At 36.8% G+C, this 16,768-nt stretch overlaps 4 protein-coding genes and 1 long non-coding RNA gene across 6 annotated transcripts; all 5 read left to right on the top strand.

Annotated features, from left to right (window-relative positions):
- Nucleotides 1-122: 122 nt before the first annotated feature.
- On the top strand, nt 123-2,338 carry LOC118235337 (olfactory receptor 1-like). Of its 2 annotated transcripts, XM_035432557.1 has the most exons (3): nt 123-359; nt 750-814; nt 1,296-2,338. In XM_035432557.1, exon 3 carries the CDS (start codon nt 1,356-1,358, stop codon nt 2,325-2,327), a length of 972 nt encoding a protein of 323 aa, XP_035288448.1. In that variant the 5' UTR covers nt 123-359; nt 750-814; nt 1,296-1,355; the 3' UTR covers nt 2,328-2,338. The 2 variants fall into 2 exon arrangements, with proteins under 2 accessions (XP_035288448.1, XP_035288447.1); XM_035432556.1 differs by having other exon boundaries at nt 750-2,338.
- A 3,070-nt stretch (nt 2,339-5,408) lies between these two features.
- Nucleotides 5,409-6,736, top strand: LOC118235350. The gene is made up of 3 exons (XR_004766829.1): nt 5,409-5,541; nt 5,919-5,975; nt 6,374-6,736. It is a non-coding gene; the product is annotated as an uncharacterized LOC118235350 (long non-coding RNA).
- Nucleotides 6,737-8,607: 1,871 nt separating this feature from the next.
- Nucleotides 8,608-10,758, top strand: LOC118235338 (olfactory receptor 52E4-like). The gene is made up of 2 exons (XM_035432558.1): nt 8,608-8,794; nt 9,708-10,758. Exon 2 carries the CDS (start codon nt 9,766-9,768, stop codon nt 10,735-10,737), a length of 972 nt encoding a protein of 323 aa, XP_035288449.1. The 5' UTR covers nt 8,608-8,794; nt 9,708-9,765; the 3' UTR covers nt 10,738-10,758.
- Nucleotides 10,759-12,658: 1,900 nt separating this feature from the next.
- LOC118235345 (olfactory receptor 1571-like) lies at nt 12,659-13,730 on the top strand. The gene has a single exon (XM_035432570.1). The coding sequence runs from the start codon at nt 12,741-12,743 to the stop codon at nt 13,710-13,712; it is 972 nt and encodes a 323-aa protein (XP_035288461.1). The 5' UTR covers nt 12,659-12,740; the 3' UTR covers nt 13,713-13,730.
- Nucleotides 13,731-14,595: 865 nt separating this feature from the next.
- LOC118236582 (olfactory receptor 1E1-like) lies at nt 14,596-16,700 on the top strand. The gene is made up of 3 exons (XM_035435073.1): nt 14,596-14,734; nt 15,125-15,189; nt 15,671-16,700. The coding sequence occupies exon 3, from the start codon at nt 15,729-15,731 to the stop codon at nt 16,698-16,700; it is 972 nt and encodes a 323-aa protein (XP_035290964.1). The 5' UTR covers nt 14,596-14,734; nt 15,125-15,189; nt 15,671-15,728.
- Nucleotides 16,701-16,768: the final 68 nt, after the last annotated feature.

The raw sequence follows: 16,768 nt of genomic DNA, 5'->3' as shown, positions 1-16,768 counted from the left end.
GTGAGGCTCCAAACGTAGATACAAACAAACCATTTATAAATAAATAATCCAGAACATGGAACACAAAATCAGGTACTATTGTTGCGTCATGTTGAATTAAAATCACATGGGCGCTTCTTTTGTGTCCTGTTCCCTTGGTGTAATGTTCTGTGTCAACACTTAGGAATATAAGAACGACGATAAACACTTTGACTCTCCACAGTCATTTCCAACTGAACTATCATCAAGTTCAAGGACATACATCTTCTGAAAGAGAAACATCGAAGTACGTAGGATTCCTAATAGGAAAAGGTCTTCAAAATGAGAAAAAGGATGCATTAACATTTTTGGTTTGTGCAGTTTGCAAAAAAAAATTATTGGTATGTATTAGCTACACCTTAATGTAGCCCTTCATTTAATAATTTCAAAGAGCTGTCATTTTTCTGCTTAGCTTGAATCGCAGGGCAATTATTCTAACTGAAAACTGAATCTAAAATAATTTCAGCAACTTATAAAAAATGTATCAAAATATATTGTATTTGAAAACTTTCCCTTTGAGGATTCCTGAAAGAAAATGTATAATGTCAAATATTTCAGTGTAAAAGCTATTTATAGATACTGTTCATCGTTAAGCTCTCTTTGTCAGATTTCGGTTGCGATTAAACTATCAGCATATTCTATTAAAACTGAAGGGTAAGGTGATACAAACGTAACAGAAACAGATGCAGAGATGTAAGGAGAATGTAATATGATTGTTAAATCTTCTGCAGAGCTGTGCTACAGAGACCTTTTGAGGGTCAGGAGCTCAATGTGACAAAAGGGTGCAATAAACCAGGTAAAACTGATTTAAGACACCTAGGTATTGTACAGAATATAAATGACCAAAATGACTGAATGAACATTAGTGACAGGAACAACAAAAACAGAAATTTTAATTTTTTAAAATCAAATCAAAGGGACACGTTGGGCATATAGGGCAAAAGGTACATGTGCTTGGGTACCGAGAACCCCCCTACACATAAACAGGTTACCTACTGTAACATGATTTTTGCGTGTTGTATGAAGTCACAAATTGTTCATTGAAAGTACTATGCATTTTTCATTCACTGATTAATGCATGGAATGAAGGCTTATAATTCCATCTATTGTTTTTTTTTTTTTGTTGAGACACAACATGCATTGATTCAATAATTTAATTTCTAATAAATCTGAGCTTCTGCGGTTTCTTTAGCTAAATATGTTATAAACGGCACATTGGGAACTTTGTTGTGTTTCAGGAATTAATTTTTGTAGGCTAACCTATTTTTTATTTTCAGGTGCTAAAAGTAAATTTTTTCAGGGAGTGAGAAACCGTGTCAGGAGTAAACAAACCTGCGATGAGCCCCCTGAATTCAAATTCCTTTACTAACGCCACTATTGTGCGTCTTGAGTTTTTTTTCATAAGTGGTTTTTCCGGTATTCCCCACGCAAACTACTATTATGTGTTCTTGTGCTTCGTTTATGCTCTGTCTCTATTGGGAAATTCTTTCGTCATGTTTATGATTTACACTGTCAACTGTCTCCACTGTCCAAAATACATTGTCGTTTTTAATTTGGCTTTGTCTGACTTGTGTGGAAGCACCGCACTTGTTCCTCAGATGATTGACACCTTACTGTTTAAATCACATTTAATCTCCTACAAGGCCTGCTTTACTAGTATGTTTTTTGTTTTTTGGTTTCTCTCTGTGCAGTCTTTCACTCTCACTGCTCTATCCTATGATAGATTTGTTGCTATATGCTTTCCACTGAGATATAATGAGATTGTGACTAGTAAATCAATGTTGGTGATGATAGCGATATTATGGATTTTTCCAGGAATGGCTGTTATCATGGCTGTGATTTTTATCAGTGGAGTATCATTCTGCAAATCTATTGTGGTAAACAGCTATTTCTGTGATGCTGGAGCTGTACTACTTTTGGCATGCGATGACAACCCTCCAAGTGCTGTGATAAACTGGACACATCCCGTTATAATTCTCTGGTTACCGGTACTTTTTATCACAGGTACATACATTTGTATAGCCAGAGCATTATTTAAAATTTCAGAAGCCTCTGAGCGCCTCAAAGCCATGAAGACCTGCACCTCTCATTTGATCTTGGTGGGTGTGTTTTATCTTCCTATATGTATCACCTATGCAATGAGCTCCACCATTCAACTGAACACCAGGATTGTGAACATGTCTCTGGCGGCTGTCTTGCCACCAATGCTGAATCCAATCATTTACTCTCTGAAGACAGAGGAATTCACAGAATCCATTAAAAAGCTTTATAGAAGAAACAAGATAAACTTTGCTGTAAGGAATAAATGAATAAATGTTTTAATCACAAATGACTGACTAGCAATTTTGACTGTGTACATTTTTTTGAACTCTCCACTCAACTCTGAACTGTAAGAGCAATTAAATTGAATCACTGGAACACAGTGATCAATATAAACGACAAGCCGTTCAATAAGTACAGTAAGAAATAGTGCTTTTTATTAAATGAGTAAAATGTACAAAAACATGTTTGAGGCACTCTCTTTCAATGGGAGTATATAAGCCTCAAATATATATATATTTTTTATTGCAAATGGCTTTATAGATCAATTAAAGCAGTTGATTGCACAAATAAATCACCTCACTTGGTTTCTTAGGCCTAAAATGATTGCTGTCTTTAAGGAAGAAAAGAAAGCCAGCAGGCACTGCAGACAGAACCGAGGATCACTGTACTGAGGAGTAAACATCCTAAGGGAGCTAAGGCAACCCACAGTGGCATTCACAGACACTGTGTAGACAAACGTTTAGTCACGTTAGACATGATAAACAGTTATTACAGATGCCCTCCGTGGAAATATCAATAGTCCATGCCAAACAGGAATATAGTCCTTGAAACATTAAGTTTCACTGCCTTTCTAGAAGACCATTAAGAATCCCATCACTAAATCTCGCCATTTATATTTACATTTTTAACAAAGCTTTGTTATAAAATAAGCTTTCAGCGAAATGTAATATTTCGGCTACGATAAAAACCTAGATTTAAATAAATGCTAAATATTACATTTAGAGCAGAAGATTTATGCTAAATATATAAATTGAAACAGGATTTGTGGTAAAATAAATAGTAAGTTAAATGACAAATATAGGTATTAATAAAAAAGGTTAAAGAATTAAGATTTTAATTAACTATATGTATTTTACTAAATATTCGCTTCTGAAAAAATAATGATACAAGCTAACTATTTATTTTTTATGAATTATTTATTTTCAAAAATCTGATTCAAAGATTAAGTTGTATATTTAGTCTGTATATTTTTAGATTGTAAATTCAATCTGAAAATAAGAACTAAAAGATTTATTTTTAATGTCTGTAAAATTTGAGATAAAAGACTCAAATCAAGCATAAATCAATCGCCCAATCAATTGCCGAACCTCACTAATGCTCTTCTGGCTGAATAGTAGCAAATTCCTGCAGCAATGCTCCAACATCTAGTATACTGCCATCCCAGAAGAGCTGAAGTAGTAAGAGCAGCAAGGAGTGTACCGACTCCAAATTAATTCCCATAATATTTCATGAGATGATGGATGTCAGGTGTCCACGTACTTTGGCCATATAAAGTATTTGGGGATTCAGGCTTGGTGTTTTCTCTGTTTCTGTTTCCTTACTGATCTGCAAACGTCTTTGTGAGGTCTCGGCAAACAGCACTACACAAATAAAACTGAAGTGAAATTGAACAATGACCCCCTGGTGCACCTGGAGATGGGTCGGCCCAGTGCCACAAAACAGTGGTGGGCCAGCAGCTAATGAACTATCAGCTTAGTCTTAAGTATAGTCAAGGTAATGTGAATCATGAATAGTGGACGGTGGACCAGTGAGCCTGGTGCAGGGGGGCAAAACCATGGTGGACCTGGATTGGAAGGAGCAGCAGCAAGCAAGGGGATGTCTATCTGCAGGCTCTGGCTGAGTGGGTGCACTTGGAGAAGCCCCCGCAGAGAGGGGAGCAGTGACAGTCCCCACCAGAACAACGTAAGTGGTGGAGAAAGAGGGAGTGGCTCTGCATTAAGGGAAAGTGCATTGCCGCAGGAGCGAGGAACCAATTGGAGGTGAAGGGGTGTGACACATCCTGGCACAAGCGAGCGTGAGGACGAGTTGTGGCTGTATCACGAGGCCCTGGAACATCAGGGAGCAGGGAAGTCCTCCAAGGCTTGTTCATCTGGCCCGGGATGGGGACAAACATGAGCAGCCGTTTGACAGGCTTAGCAATTGCTGATCATCATGAAACTTGATGCATATATTGACCTCTTGACATGGTGTGAACTTGTACATTTTGGGATCAGTCGACCATTAGGGGGCACTATTTCAAATATGAAAGTTTTCAAAGAGTGCATCTTTGGCTATGCTTATTGGGATATCTTATAATTTACATTAATAATGAACAAGTATTTGCCGACTAATTCTAAGACGGTAGGCTGAGCTGCACCAAATGCATCATCATGAAACTAGGCATACATGTGCAATATTTGCATCTGAGGCAGCATGCTAAATTTGGTGACCTTTCGACAATAGGTGTCACTGCAAGAGGAAAATAAACAAAAATGCCTCCAACTCCTCAATTGCTTGACCAGTCTGGTTGAAACTTTGCATGCTGTCCTGTCATCAGTCTCCCATTGAATGTACAATGGTAAAGTCATATCTACAAAAATATGGCCACCATTAGCCAATCATCACTCAGTCGGCATGTGACAGGCTTAGAAATGGCTGATCATCCTAAAACTTGTATGCACATTGAGTTCTGAGCTTGGGAATACCATGTCAAATTTTGGGGCAGAGACTAAAATTCTTAGCCCCCCCATGTGCCACTTCAGCTTAAAAAGTCATATTTATCACGTGCTGCTTCGACCCCATTAATTATCGCTTGCAGTGATATTTATTATTATTATTATTATTATTATTATTATCATTGGTTCTGTACTCAAACTGCAATTAGAAAGTTTTCCCATTTTATCCATGGTAACTGTTCGATTCATTTTTTTCTCCAGTGTTTCACGATCTGAATGCAGGACTTAACTCTCAGAAATAAACGTCCAATAAACATCGATTTCACATATTATCAGTACAATGTTTCAAGTTCACGCATACATACACAAACCTGAAATAGTCACAGTCATGCTACAGCCCCGGTCCTAAGAGTAAGGCTCCAAACATGTAAACAAACAAAGCATTTATAAATAGATAATCCCAAACAAGGAACACAAAATCTGTCGCTATCGTTGCACCATGTTGCATTAATATCACGTGGGCTTTTCTTTTGTGTCCTGTTCCCTTGGTGTAATGTTCTGTCAACACTGAGGGATATAAGAACAACAATGAACACTGTGCCTCACCACAGTCGATTCCGACTGACCTATCATCAAGATCAAGGACGTACATCTTCTGAAAAAGAAACATCGAAGAACGTTTGATTCCTAATATGAAAAGAGGTAATCTAAATGAGAAACGGATGTACTGACATTATTCGTCTCTGCAGTTTGCAAAAAATTATTGGTAAGTACTAGCTACTCCTTAATGTAGTCCTTCATTTATTTATTTCAAAGAGCTGCCGTTTTCTGCTTAGCTTAAAGCGCATGACAGTTATTCTAACAGCAAATTGAATCTAAAATAATTTCACCATGTTTTAAAAAATCTCAGAATATATTGCATCAAAAAACTTTCCCTTTGGGGATTTCTGAAAGAAATGTAAAATATTTCAGTGTAAAAACTATTCATAGATACTGTTCATCATTAAGCTCTCTGACAGATTTCTGTAGCGATTAAACTATCAGCATATTCTATTAAAACTGAAGGGTAGAGTGATACAAACGTAACAGAAAAAGATGTAGATATGTAAAGAGTATGTAACATGATTGTTAAATCTTCTGCAGAGCTGTGCTACAGAGACCTTTTGAGGGTCAGGAGCTCAATGTGACAAAAGTCACCATGTAAAACTTATTTAAGACACCTAGGTATTGTACAGAACATAATTTACCAAAATGAATGAATGAACATTAGTGACAGGAACAAAAAAAAATAGAAATTTTTATTTTTTTTAAATCAAATCAAAGGGACACGTTGGGCATATAGGGCAAAAGGTCTATCTGCTTGGGTAGCGAAAGCCCCCCTACACAAAAACAGGTTACCTACTGTAACATGATTTTTGTGTGTTCTATGAAGTCACAAATTGTTCATTGAAAGTACGATGTACTTTTTCATTCACTGATTTCATTAAAATCTGAGCTTCTGTGGTTTCTTTATCTAAAACTTTTATAAACGGCACGTTGTGAACTTTGTTGTGTTTCAGGAATTCATTTCTGTAGGTTAACCCATATTTGTTTGTCAGGTCCTAAAGAACTGGTTTTTCAGGGGGTGAGAAACAGTGAGGAGCAAGCAAATCTGCGATGAGCCCCCTGAATTCAACCTCCTTCATTAACGCCACTATTGTTCATCCTGAGTTCTTTTTCATAAGTGGTTTTGCCGGTATTTCCCATGCAAACTACTACTATGTCTTCTTGTGCTTTGTTTATGCTCTGAGTCTACTAGGTAATGCCTTTGTCATGTTTGTGATTTACACTGACCACCGTCTCCACAGTCCAAAATACATTGTCGTTTTTAATTTGGCTGTGTCTGACTTGTGTGGAAGCACCGCACTTGTTCCTCAGATGATTGACACCTTGCTGTTTAAATCACATTTAATCTCCTACGAGGCCTGCTTGACTAATTCGTTTTTTGTTTTTGCTTTTATCGCTATGCAGTCTTTCACTCTCACTGTTTTGTCCTATGATAGATTTGTTGCTATATGCTATCCACTGAGATATAATGAGATTGTGACTAGTAAATCAGTGTTGGTGATCACAGCCATTATATGGATGTTTTCAGGATTTGCCAATCTCATACCTGTGATATTTATCAGCAGAGTATCATTCTGCAAATCCATTGTGGTAAACAGCTATTTCTGTGATCTTGGACCCATACACCTTTTGGCATGCGATGATGACACTCCAAGAGCTGTGATGACCTGGACACATCCTGTTATAATTCTATGGTTTCCGGTACTGTTTATCACAGGTACATATATTTGTATAGCCAGAGCATTATTTAAAATTTCAGAAGCCTCTGAGCGCCTAAAAGCCATGAAGACCTGTAGCTCTCATTTGATCTTGGTGAGTGTGTTTTATCTTCCTATATGTATCACCTATGCAATGGGCTCTGCCATTCAACTGAATGCCAGGATCGTTAACATGTCTCTGACTACTGTCTTGCCATCAATGCTGAATCCAATCATTTACTCTCTGAAGACAGAGGAATTCACAGAATCCATTAAAAAGCTGTACAGAAGAAAGATTATACACTTCGTTGTAAGGAACAAATGAATAAATGTTTTAATCACAAATGATCTACTAGCAATTTGACTGTGATCATTTTATTGAATGCTCCACTAAACTGTGAACTGTAAGAGCACTTAAATTGAATCCAATAAACTGGAACACAGTGTTCAATATAAATGACAAGCCGTTCAATAAGAACAGCATAAATTGTGCTTTTTATTAGGTGGGTAAAATATACACAACATATTTGAGCCACTCTCTTTCAACAGGAGTTTATACTTTTTTTTTCATTGCGAATCGCTTTATAGATCAATTAAAGCAGTTGATTGCACAAATAAAACACCTCACTTGGTTTCTTAGGCCTAAAATTGTTGCTGATTTTAAGGTGGAAAAGAAAGCCAGCAGGCACTGCAGACAGAACTGAGGATCACTGTACTGAGGAGTAAACATCCTAAGGGAGCTAAGGCAACCCACAGTGGCATTCACAGACACTGTGTAGAGAAACGCTTAGCCACGTCAGACATGATAAACGGTTACTACAGATGCCCTCCGTGGAAATCTCAATAGTCCATGCCAAACAGGAATATAGTCCTTGAAACATTAAGTTTCACTGCCTTTCTAGAAGACCATTAAGAACCCCATCACTAAAGCTCGCCATTTATCCTCCTCCTTCCATTGGGATGTCTGTCATCCACAAGATTGTATGCATTTTGACTTCTAAGAATGCAAATACCATGTCACATTTTGGGGCAGAAACTGAAAATAAATGTACCAAATACACCCCTTCACCTAAAAAATTCATAATTATCACATGCTGCTTAGAACCCATTAATTACCACTTGCACTTATATTTATAATTATTGTTTCTGTACTCAAACAGAAACCAATCTATGGTAATTATTCTATTAATTCTCTTTTTATTTTTTCTCAGTGTGTCACTATCTGAATGCTGGATGTAACATTACAAATAAACATCCAATAAACATCCATTTCACATATTATGCGCACAATGTTTCAAGCTTACGCATATACACAAACCTGAAATATTCACAGTCATGCAATAGGCCCAGACCGAAGAGTGAGGCTCCAAACAAAGAAACAAACGAACTACTAATAAATAAATAACCCCAAACAAGGAATACAAAATCAATCGCTATCGTTACATCATGTTGCATGGATATCACATGAGTGTTTTTTTTTTTTTTAAGTTTTTTTTTATTTTTTATGTTCTGTTCCCATGGTGTAATGTTTTCTGTCAGCACTCCAGGATATAAGAACAACACTGCATGCTCTGTTTCTCCACAATCTTTTTCAACAGAGCTATCAAGAACACACATCCTCTAAAACAGAAACATCAAAGTACATTGGTTTCCTTAAAGAAAAAGAGGTCTTCTAAAAGAGATACGGATGCATTGACATTTTGCAAAAAATTATTGGTAAGTATTAGCTACACATTAATGTAGTCCTTCATTTGTTTATTTCAAAGAGGTGCCCTTTTTCTGCTTAGCTTGAATTGCATGGCAATTATTCTAACTGAAAACTGAATCTAAAATAATTTTTCAGACTTTAAAAAAAGTTAATATATTGCATCAAGGATCTTTTGCTGTTGATTATCTCTGTGAGAAAATGCATAAAGTCAAGCATTTCAGTGTAAAGATAATTTACAGACATTGTTCATCATTAAGCTCTCCTTGACAGGTTTACTTTGTGCTTAAATTATCGGCATATTCATTTAAAACAGAAGGGTACAGTGATGCAAACGTAACAGAAAAAGATGTAGAGATGTAACGAGTATGCAACATGATTGTTACGTGTTATGCAGAGCTGTGCTACAGAGAACTTTTGAGGGTCAGGTGCTCAAATTGAGAAAAGACCACAATAAACCAGGTAAAACTGATTTAAGACAGCTAGCTACTCTACAGAATATAATTCACCAAATTCAATGAATGAACATTAGTGAAAGGAACAATAAAAATAGACATTGTAATATTTTATATCAAATCAAAGGGCAACGTGGGTAAAAAGGTGAAAAAGCTGAGGTTCCAAGGGCCCCCCTACATTGGAACATGATTTGTCTGTGTTCTGTGAAGTCACAGATTGTTCACTGAAAGTATGATAACGTAGAATGGATTGATTGAAGCCTGGGAATTTTTTTAAAATTTTCTTTTGTTTCATTTATATTTTTTTGTTTGAGGCACACAAGATCCATTAATTCAAAAATGAATAATTACTAATAATTCTGAGCTACAGTGGTTTCTGTAGCTGAATATTTGATTAACTACACATTGTTAATTTGTTGTGTTTCAGGAATTCATTACATTAAGTTAACCAATTTTTTTTAATTTTCAGATCCTGAAGGACTGGTTTTTCAGGGGGTGAGAAACCGTGAAGAGCAAACAAACCTGCGATGAGTCCCCTGAATTCACCCTCCTTGTTTAACGCCACTATTGTGCGTCCCGAATTCTTTTACATAAGCGGTTTTGCCGGTATTCCCCACGCAAACTACTATTATGTTTTCTTGGGCTTTGTTTATGTAGCGAGTCTACTAGGAAATGCCTTTGTCATGTTTGTGATTTACACTGACCACAGTCTTCACACTCCAAAATACATTGTCGTTTTTAATTTGGCTGTGACTGACTTGTGTGGAAGCACTGCAGTTGTTCCTCAGATGATTGACACCTTGCTGTTTAAATCACATTTAATCTCCTACGAGGGCTGCTTGACTAATATGTTTTTTGTTTTTGGGTGTCTCAATATGCAGTCTTTCACCCTCATGTTTCTGTCCTATGATAGATTTGTTGCTATATGCTTTCCGCTAAGGTACTATGAGATTGTCACTAATAAATCAATGTTGGTGATCACAACCATATTATGGATTCTTTCAGGAATGGTAATTCTCAAATCTCTGTTTGTTATAAACAGACTGTCATTCTGCAAATCCAATGTGGTAAACAGCTTTTTCTGTGATCATGGAGCCGTAACACTATTGGCATGCGATGACAACAATCCAAGTGCTGTGATAAATAAGATGGATTCGGTTTTAATTCTCTGGGTTCCGGTACTGTTTATCACAGGCACATATATTTGTATAGCCAGAGCGTTATTTAAAATTGCAGATGCTTCTGAGCGCCTCAAAGCCATGAAAACCTGCACCTCTCATTTGATCTTGGTGAGTGTGTTTTATTTTCCTATATGCATCACCTATGCAATGGGCTCAGCCATACCACCAAATGCCTGGATCGTTAACATGTCTCTGACCACTGTCTTGCCACCAATGCTGAATCCGATCATTTACTCTCTGAAGACAGAGGAATTCACAGAATCCATTAAAAAGCTGTACAGAAGAAACAAGATAAACTTTACTGTAAGTAATAAATGAATAAATGTTTTAATCACAAATGCCTCACTAGCAATATTGACTGTGTTCATTATTTTGAACTCTCCACTGAACTGTGAGCTGTAAAAGCAATTAAATTGAATCCAATAAACTGGAACGCACTGATCAATATAAATGAGAAACCGTTCAATAAGTACAGTAATAAATAGTGCTTTTTATAAAATGGGTAAAATGTACAAAAACACGTTTGAGGCACTCTCTTTGAATAAGAGTATATATTTTTCATGGCGACTCGCTATATAAATCAATTAAAGCAATTGATTGCACAAATAAATCACCTCACTTGGTTTCTTAGGCCTAAAAGGGTTGCTGTCTTTAAGGTGGAAAAGAAAGCCAGCAGGCACTGCAGACAGAACTGAGGATCACTGTACTGAGGAGTAAACATCCTAAGGGAGCTAAGGCAACCCACAGTGGCATTCACAGACTCATTATAATTCAGAATAATAATGAACCAGCTTTTACAATCTAATCCTAGGCCGTAAGGCTGAGTTTCACCAAATTCATCATCATAAAACTGGGCATACATGTGTAAGATTTGCGTCTGAGGCAGCATTATACTTTTGGAGACCTTTCGCCAACAGGTGGCACTGCAAGAGGAAAATAAATAAGTCATGCCACAGCCCTGATCCTATGAGTGAGGCTCCAAATGTAGATACAAACAAACCATTTATAAATAAATAATCCAGAACATGGAACACAAAATCAGGTACTATCGTTGCGTCATGTTGCATTAATATCACATGGGTGCTACTTTTGTGTCCTGTTCCCTTGGTGTAATGTTCTGTGTCAACACTTAGGGATATAAGAACAACGATGAACACTTTGACTCTCCACAGTCATTTCCAACTAAACTATCATCAAGTTCAAGGACATACATCTTCTGAAAGAGAAACATCGAACTAAGTTGGATTCCTAATAGGAAAAGGTCTTCAAAATGAGAAAAGGATGCATTGACATTTTTGGTTTGTGCAGTTTGCAAAAAGGATTATTGGTAAGTATTAGCTACACCTTAATGTAGCCCTTCATTTAATAATTTCAAAGAGCTGCCGTTTTTCTGCTTAGCTTGAATCGCATGGCAATTATTCTAACTGAAAACTGAATCTAAAATACTTTCACCATCTTTCAAAAAATGTATCAAAATATATTGCATTTGAAAATTTTCCCTTTGAGGATTTCTGAAAGAAAATGTATGATGTCAAATATTTCAGTGTAAAAGCTATTTATAGATACTTTTCATCGTTAAGCTCTCTTTGTCAGATTTCGGTTGCGATTAAACTATCAGCATATTCTATTAAAACTGAAGGGTAAGGTGATACAAACGTAACAGAAACAGATGCAGAGATGTAAGGAGTATGTAATATGATTGTTAAATCGTCTGCAGAGCTGTGCTACAGAGACCTTTTGAGGTTCTAGTGATCAATGTGACAAAAGGGTCCAATAAACCAGGTAAAACTTATTTAAGACACCTAGGTATTGTACAGAACATAATTTACCAAAATGATTGAATGAACATTAGTGACAGGAACAAAAAAAATAGAAATTTTAATTTTTAAAAATCAAATCAAAGGGACACGTTGGGCATATAGGGCAAAAGGTACATCTGCTTGGGTACCGAGAGCCCCCCTACACATAAACAGGTTACCTACTGTAACATGATTTTTGTGTGTTCTATGAAGTCACAAATTGTTCATTGAAAGTACGATGTACTTTTCATTCACTGATTAATGCATGGAATGAAGCCTTATAATTCCATCTATTGTTTTTTTTTTGGAGACACACAATATACATTGATTCAATAATTTAATCATTTCTAATAAATCTGATCTTCTGTGGATTCTTTAGCTAAAACTTTTATAAACGGCACGTTGTGAACTTTGTTGTGTTTCAGGAATTCATTTCTGTCGGTTAACCTATATTTGTTTGTCAGGTCCTGAAGAACTGGTTTTTCAGGGGGTGAGAAACAGCGAGGAGCAAGCAAACCTGCGATGAGCCCCCTGAATTCAACCTCCTTCATTAATGCCACTATTGTTCGTCCTGAGTTCTTTTTCATAAGTGGTTTTGCCGGTATTCCCCATGCAAACTACTACTATGTCTTCTTGTGCTTTGTTTATGCTCTGAGTCTACTAGGAAATGCCTTTGTCATGTTTGTGATTTACACTGTCCACCGTCTCCACACTCCAAAATACATTGTCGTTTTTAATTTGGCTGTGTCTGACTTGTGTGGAAGCACCGCACTTGTTCCTCAGATGATTGACACCTTGCTGTTTAAATCACATTTAATCTCCTACGGGGCCTGTTTGACTAATTCGTTTTTTGTTTTTTCTTTTACTGCTATGCAATCTTTCACTCTCACAGTTCTGTCCTATGATAGATTTGTTGCTATATGCTTACCACTGAGATATAATGAGATTGTGACTAGTAAATCAGTGTTGGTGATCACAGCCATTATATGGATGTTTTCAGGATTTGCCACTCTATTACCTGTGATATTTATCAGCAGAGTATCATTCTGCAAATCCATTGTGGTAAACAGCTATTTCTGTGATCTTGGACCCATACACCTTTTGGCATGCGATGATGACACTCCAAGAGCTGTGATGAACTGGACACATCCTGTTATAATTCTATGGATTCCGGTACTTTTTATCACAGGTACATATATTTGTATAGCCAGAGCGTTATTTAAAATTTCAGAAGCCTCTGAGCGCCTCAAAGCCATGAAGACCTGTAGCTCTCATTTGATCTTGGTGAGTGTGTTTTATCTTCCTATATGTATCACCTATGCAATGAGCTCTGCCATTCAACTGAACGCCTGGATAGTAAACATGTCTCTGGCGGCTGTCTTGCCACCAATGCTGAATCCAATCATTTACTCTCTGAAGACAGAGGAATTCACAGAATCCATTAAAAAGCTGTACAGAAGAAAGATTATACACTTTGTTGTAAGGAACAAATGAATAAATGTTTTAATTACAAATGACCTACTAGCAATTTGACTGTGTTCATTTTATTGAACTCTCCACTAAACTGTGAACTGTAAGAGCACTTAAATTGAATCCAATAAACTGGAACACAGTGATCAATATAAATGACAAGCCGTTCAATAAGTACAGTAATAAATAGTGCTTTTGATTAAACGGGTAAAATGTAGAAAAACACGTTTGAGGCACTCTCTTTCAATAGGAGTACATAAGCCTCAAATGTTTTATTTTTGATTGCGACTCACTTTATAGATCGATTAAAGCAGTTAATTGCACAAATAAATCACCTCACTTGGTTTCTTAGGCCTAAAAGGGTTGCTGTCTTTAAGGTGGAAAAGAAAGCCAGCAGGCACTGCAGACAGAACTGAGGATCACTGGACTGAGGAGTAAACATCCTAAGGGAGCTAAGGCAACCCACAGTGGCATTCACAGACTCATTATAATTCACATTAATAATGAACCAGCTTTTGCAATCTAATCCTAGGCCGTTAGGCTGAGCTTCACCAAATTCATCATCATAAAACTGGGCATACATGTGTAAGATTTGCGTCTGAGGCAGCATTCTACTTTTGGAGACCTTTCGCCCACAGGTGGCACTGCAAGAGGAAAATAAATAAGTCATGCCACAGCCCTGATCCTATGAGTGAGGCTCCAAATGTAGATACAAACAAAACGTTTATAAAAAACATAATCCAGAACATGGAACACAAAATCAATTGCTATTGTTGCGTCATGTTGCATTAATATCACATGGGTGCTTCTTTTGTGTCCAGTTCCCTTGGTGTAATGTTCTGTGTCAACACTTAGGGATATAAGAACAATGAACACTTTGACTCTCCACAGTCATTTCCAACTAAACTATCACCAAGTTCAAGGACATACATCTTCTGAAAGAGAAACATCGAACTAAGTTGGATTCCTAATAGGAAAAGGTCTTCAAAATGAGAAAAGGATGCATTGACATTTTTGGTTTGTGCAGTTTGCAAAAAGGATTATTGGTAAGTATTAGCTACACCTTAATGTAGCCCTTCATTTAATAATTTCAAAGAGCTGCGGTTTTTCTGCTTAGCTTGAATCGCATGGCAATTATTCTAACTGAAAACTGAATCTAAAATACTTTCACCATCTTTCAAAAAATGTATCAAAATATATTGCATTTGAAAATTTTCCCTTTGAGGATTTCTGAAAGAAAATGTATGATGTCAAATATTTCAGTGTAAAAGCTATTTATAGATACTTTTCATCGTTAAGCTCTCTTTGTCAGATTTCGGTTGCGATTAAACTATCAGCATATTCTATTAAAACTGAAGGGTAAGGTGATACAAACGTAACAGAAACAGATGCAGAGATGTAAGGAGTATGTAACATGATTGTTAAATCGTCTGCAGAGCTGTGCTACAGAGACCTTTTGAGGTTCTAGTGATCAATGTGACAAAAGGGTCCAATAAACCAGGTAAAACTTATTTAAGACACCTAGGTATTGTACAGAACATAATTTACCAAAATGATTGAATGAACATTAGTGACAGGAACAAAAAAAATAGAAATTTTAATTTTTAAAAATCAAATCAAAGGGACACGTTGGGCATATAGGGCAAAAGGTCTATCTGCTTGGGTAGCGAAAGCCCCCCTACACATAAACAGGTTACCTACTGTAACATGATTTTTGTGTGTTCTATGAAGTCACAAATTGTTCATTGAAAGTACGATGTACTTTTCATTCACTGATTAATGCATGGAATGAAGGCTTATAATTCCATCTATTGTTTATTTTTTGGAGACACACAATATACATTGATTCAATAATTTAATAATTTCTAATAAATCTGATCTTCTGTGGTTTCTTTAGCTAAAACTTTTATAAACGGCACGTTGTGAACTTTGTTGTGTTTCAGGAATTCATTTCTGTAGGTTAACCCATATTTGTTTGTCAGGTCCTAAAGAACTGGTTTTTCAGGGGGTGAGAAACAGCGAGGAGCAAGCAAACCTGCGATGAGCCCCCTGAATTCAACCTCCTTTATTAACGCCACTATTGTTCGTCCTGAGTTCTTTTTCATAAGTGGTTTTGCCGGTATTCCCCATGCAAACTACTACTATGTCTTCTTGTGCTTTGTTTATGCTCTGAGTCTACTAGGAAATGCCTTTGTCATGTTTATGATTTACACTGTGAACTGTCTCCACACTCCAAAATACATTGTCGTTTTTAATTTGGCTTTGTCTGACTTATGTGGAAGCACTGCACTTGTTCCTCAGATGATTGACACCTTACTGTTTAAATCACATTTAATCTCCTACGGGGCCTGCTTTACTAGTATGTTCTTTGTTTTTTGGTTTCTCTTTGTGCAGTCTTTCACTCTCACTGCTCTATCCTATGATAGATTCGTTGCGATATGCTTTCCACTGAGATATAATGAGATAGTGACTAGTAAATCAATGTTGGTGATGATAGCGATATTATGGAGTTTTGCAGGACTGGCTGGTCTCATCGGTGTGATTTTTATCAGCGGAGTATCATTCTGCAAATCTATTGTGGTAAACAGCTTTTTCTGTGACCATGGAGCTGTACTACTTTTGGCATGCGATGACAACCCTCCAAGTGCTGTGATCAACTGGACACATCCTGTTACAATTCTGTGGTTACCGGTACTTTTTATCACAGGTACATATATTTGTATAGCCAGAGCATTATTTAAAATTTCAGAAGCCTCTGATCGCCTCAAAGCCATGAAGACCTGCACCTCTCATTTGATCTTGGTGGGTGTGTTTTATCTTCCTATATGCATCACCTATGCAATGAGCTCCACCATTGAACTGAACACCAGGATTGTGAACATGTCACTGACGACTGTCTTGCCACCAATGCTGAATCCAATCATTTACTCTCTGAAGACAGAGGAATTCACAGAATCCATTAAAAAGCTGTACAGAAGAAAGACAATACACTTTGCTGTAAGGAATAAATGAATAAATGTTTTAATCACAAATGACTCACTAGCAATTTTGACTGTGTTCATCATTTTGAACTCTCCACT

The sequence above is a fragment of the Anguilla anguilla genome, chromosome 9 (genome assembly GCF_013347855.1).
Source record: "Anguilla anguilla isolate fAngAng1 chromosome 9, fAngAng1.pri, whole genome shotgun sequence".
In the NCBI taxonomy this organism is placed as follows: domain Eukaryota; kingdom Metazoa; phylum Chordata; class Actinopteri; order Anguilliformes; family Anguillidae; genus Anguilla; species Anguilla anguilla.
The sequence above is the reverse complement of the archived record's forward strand: the minus strand, read 5'-3'. Positions and strand labels throughout refer to the sequence as shown.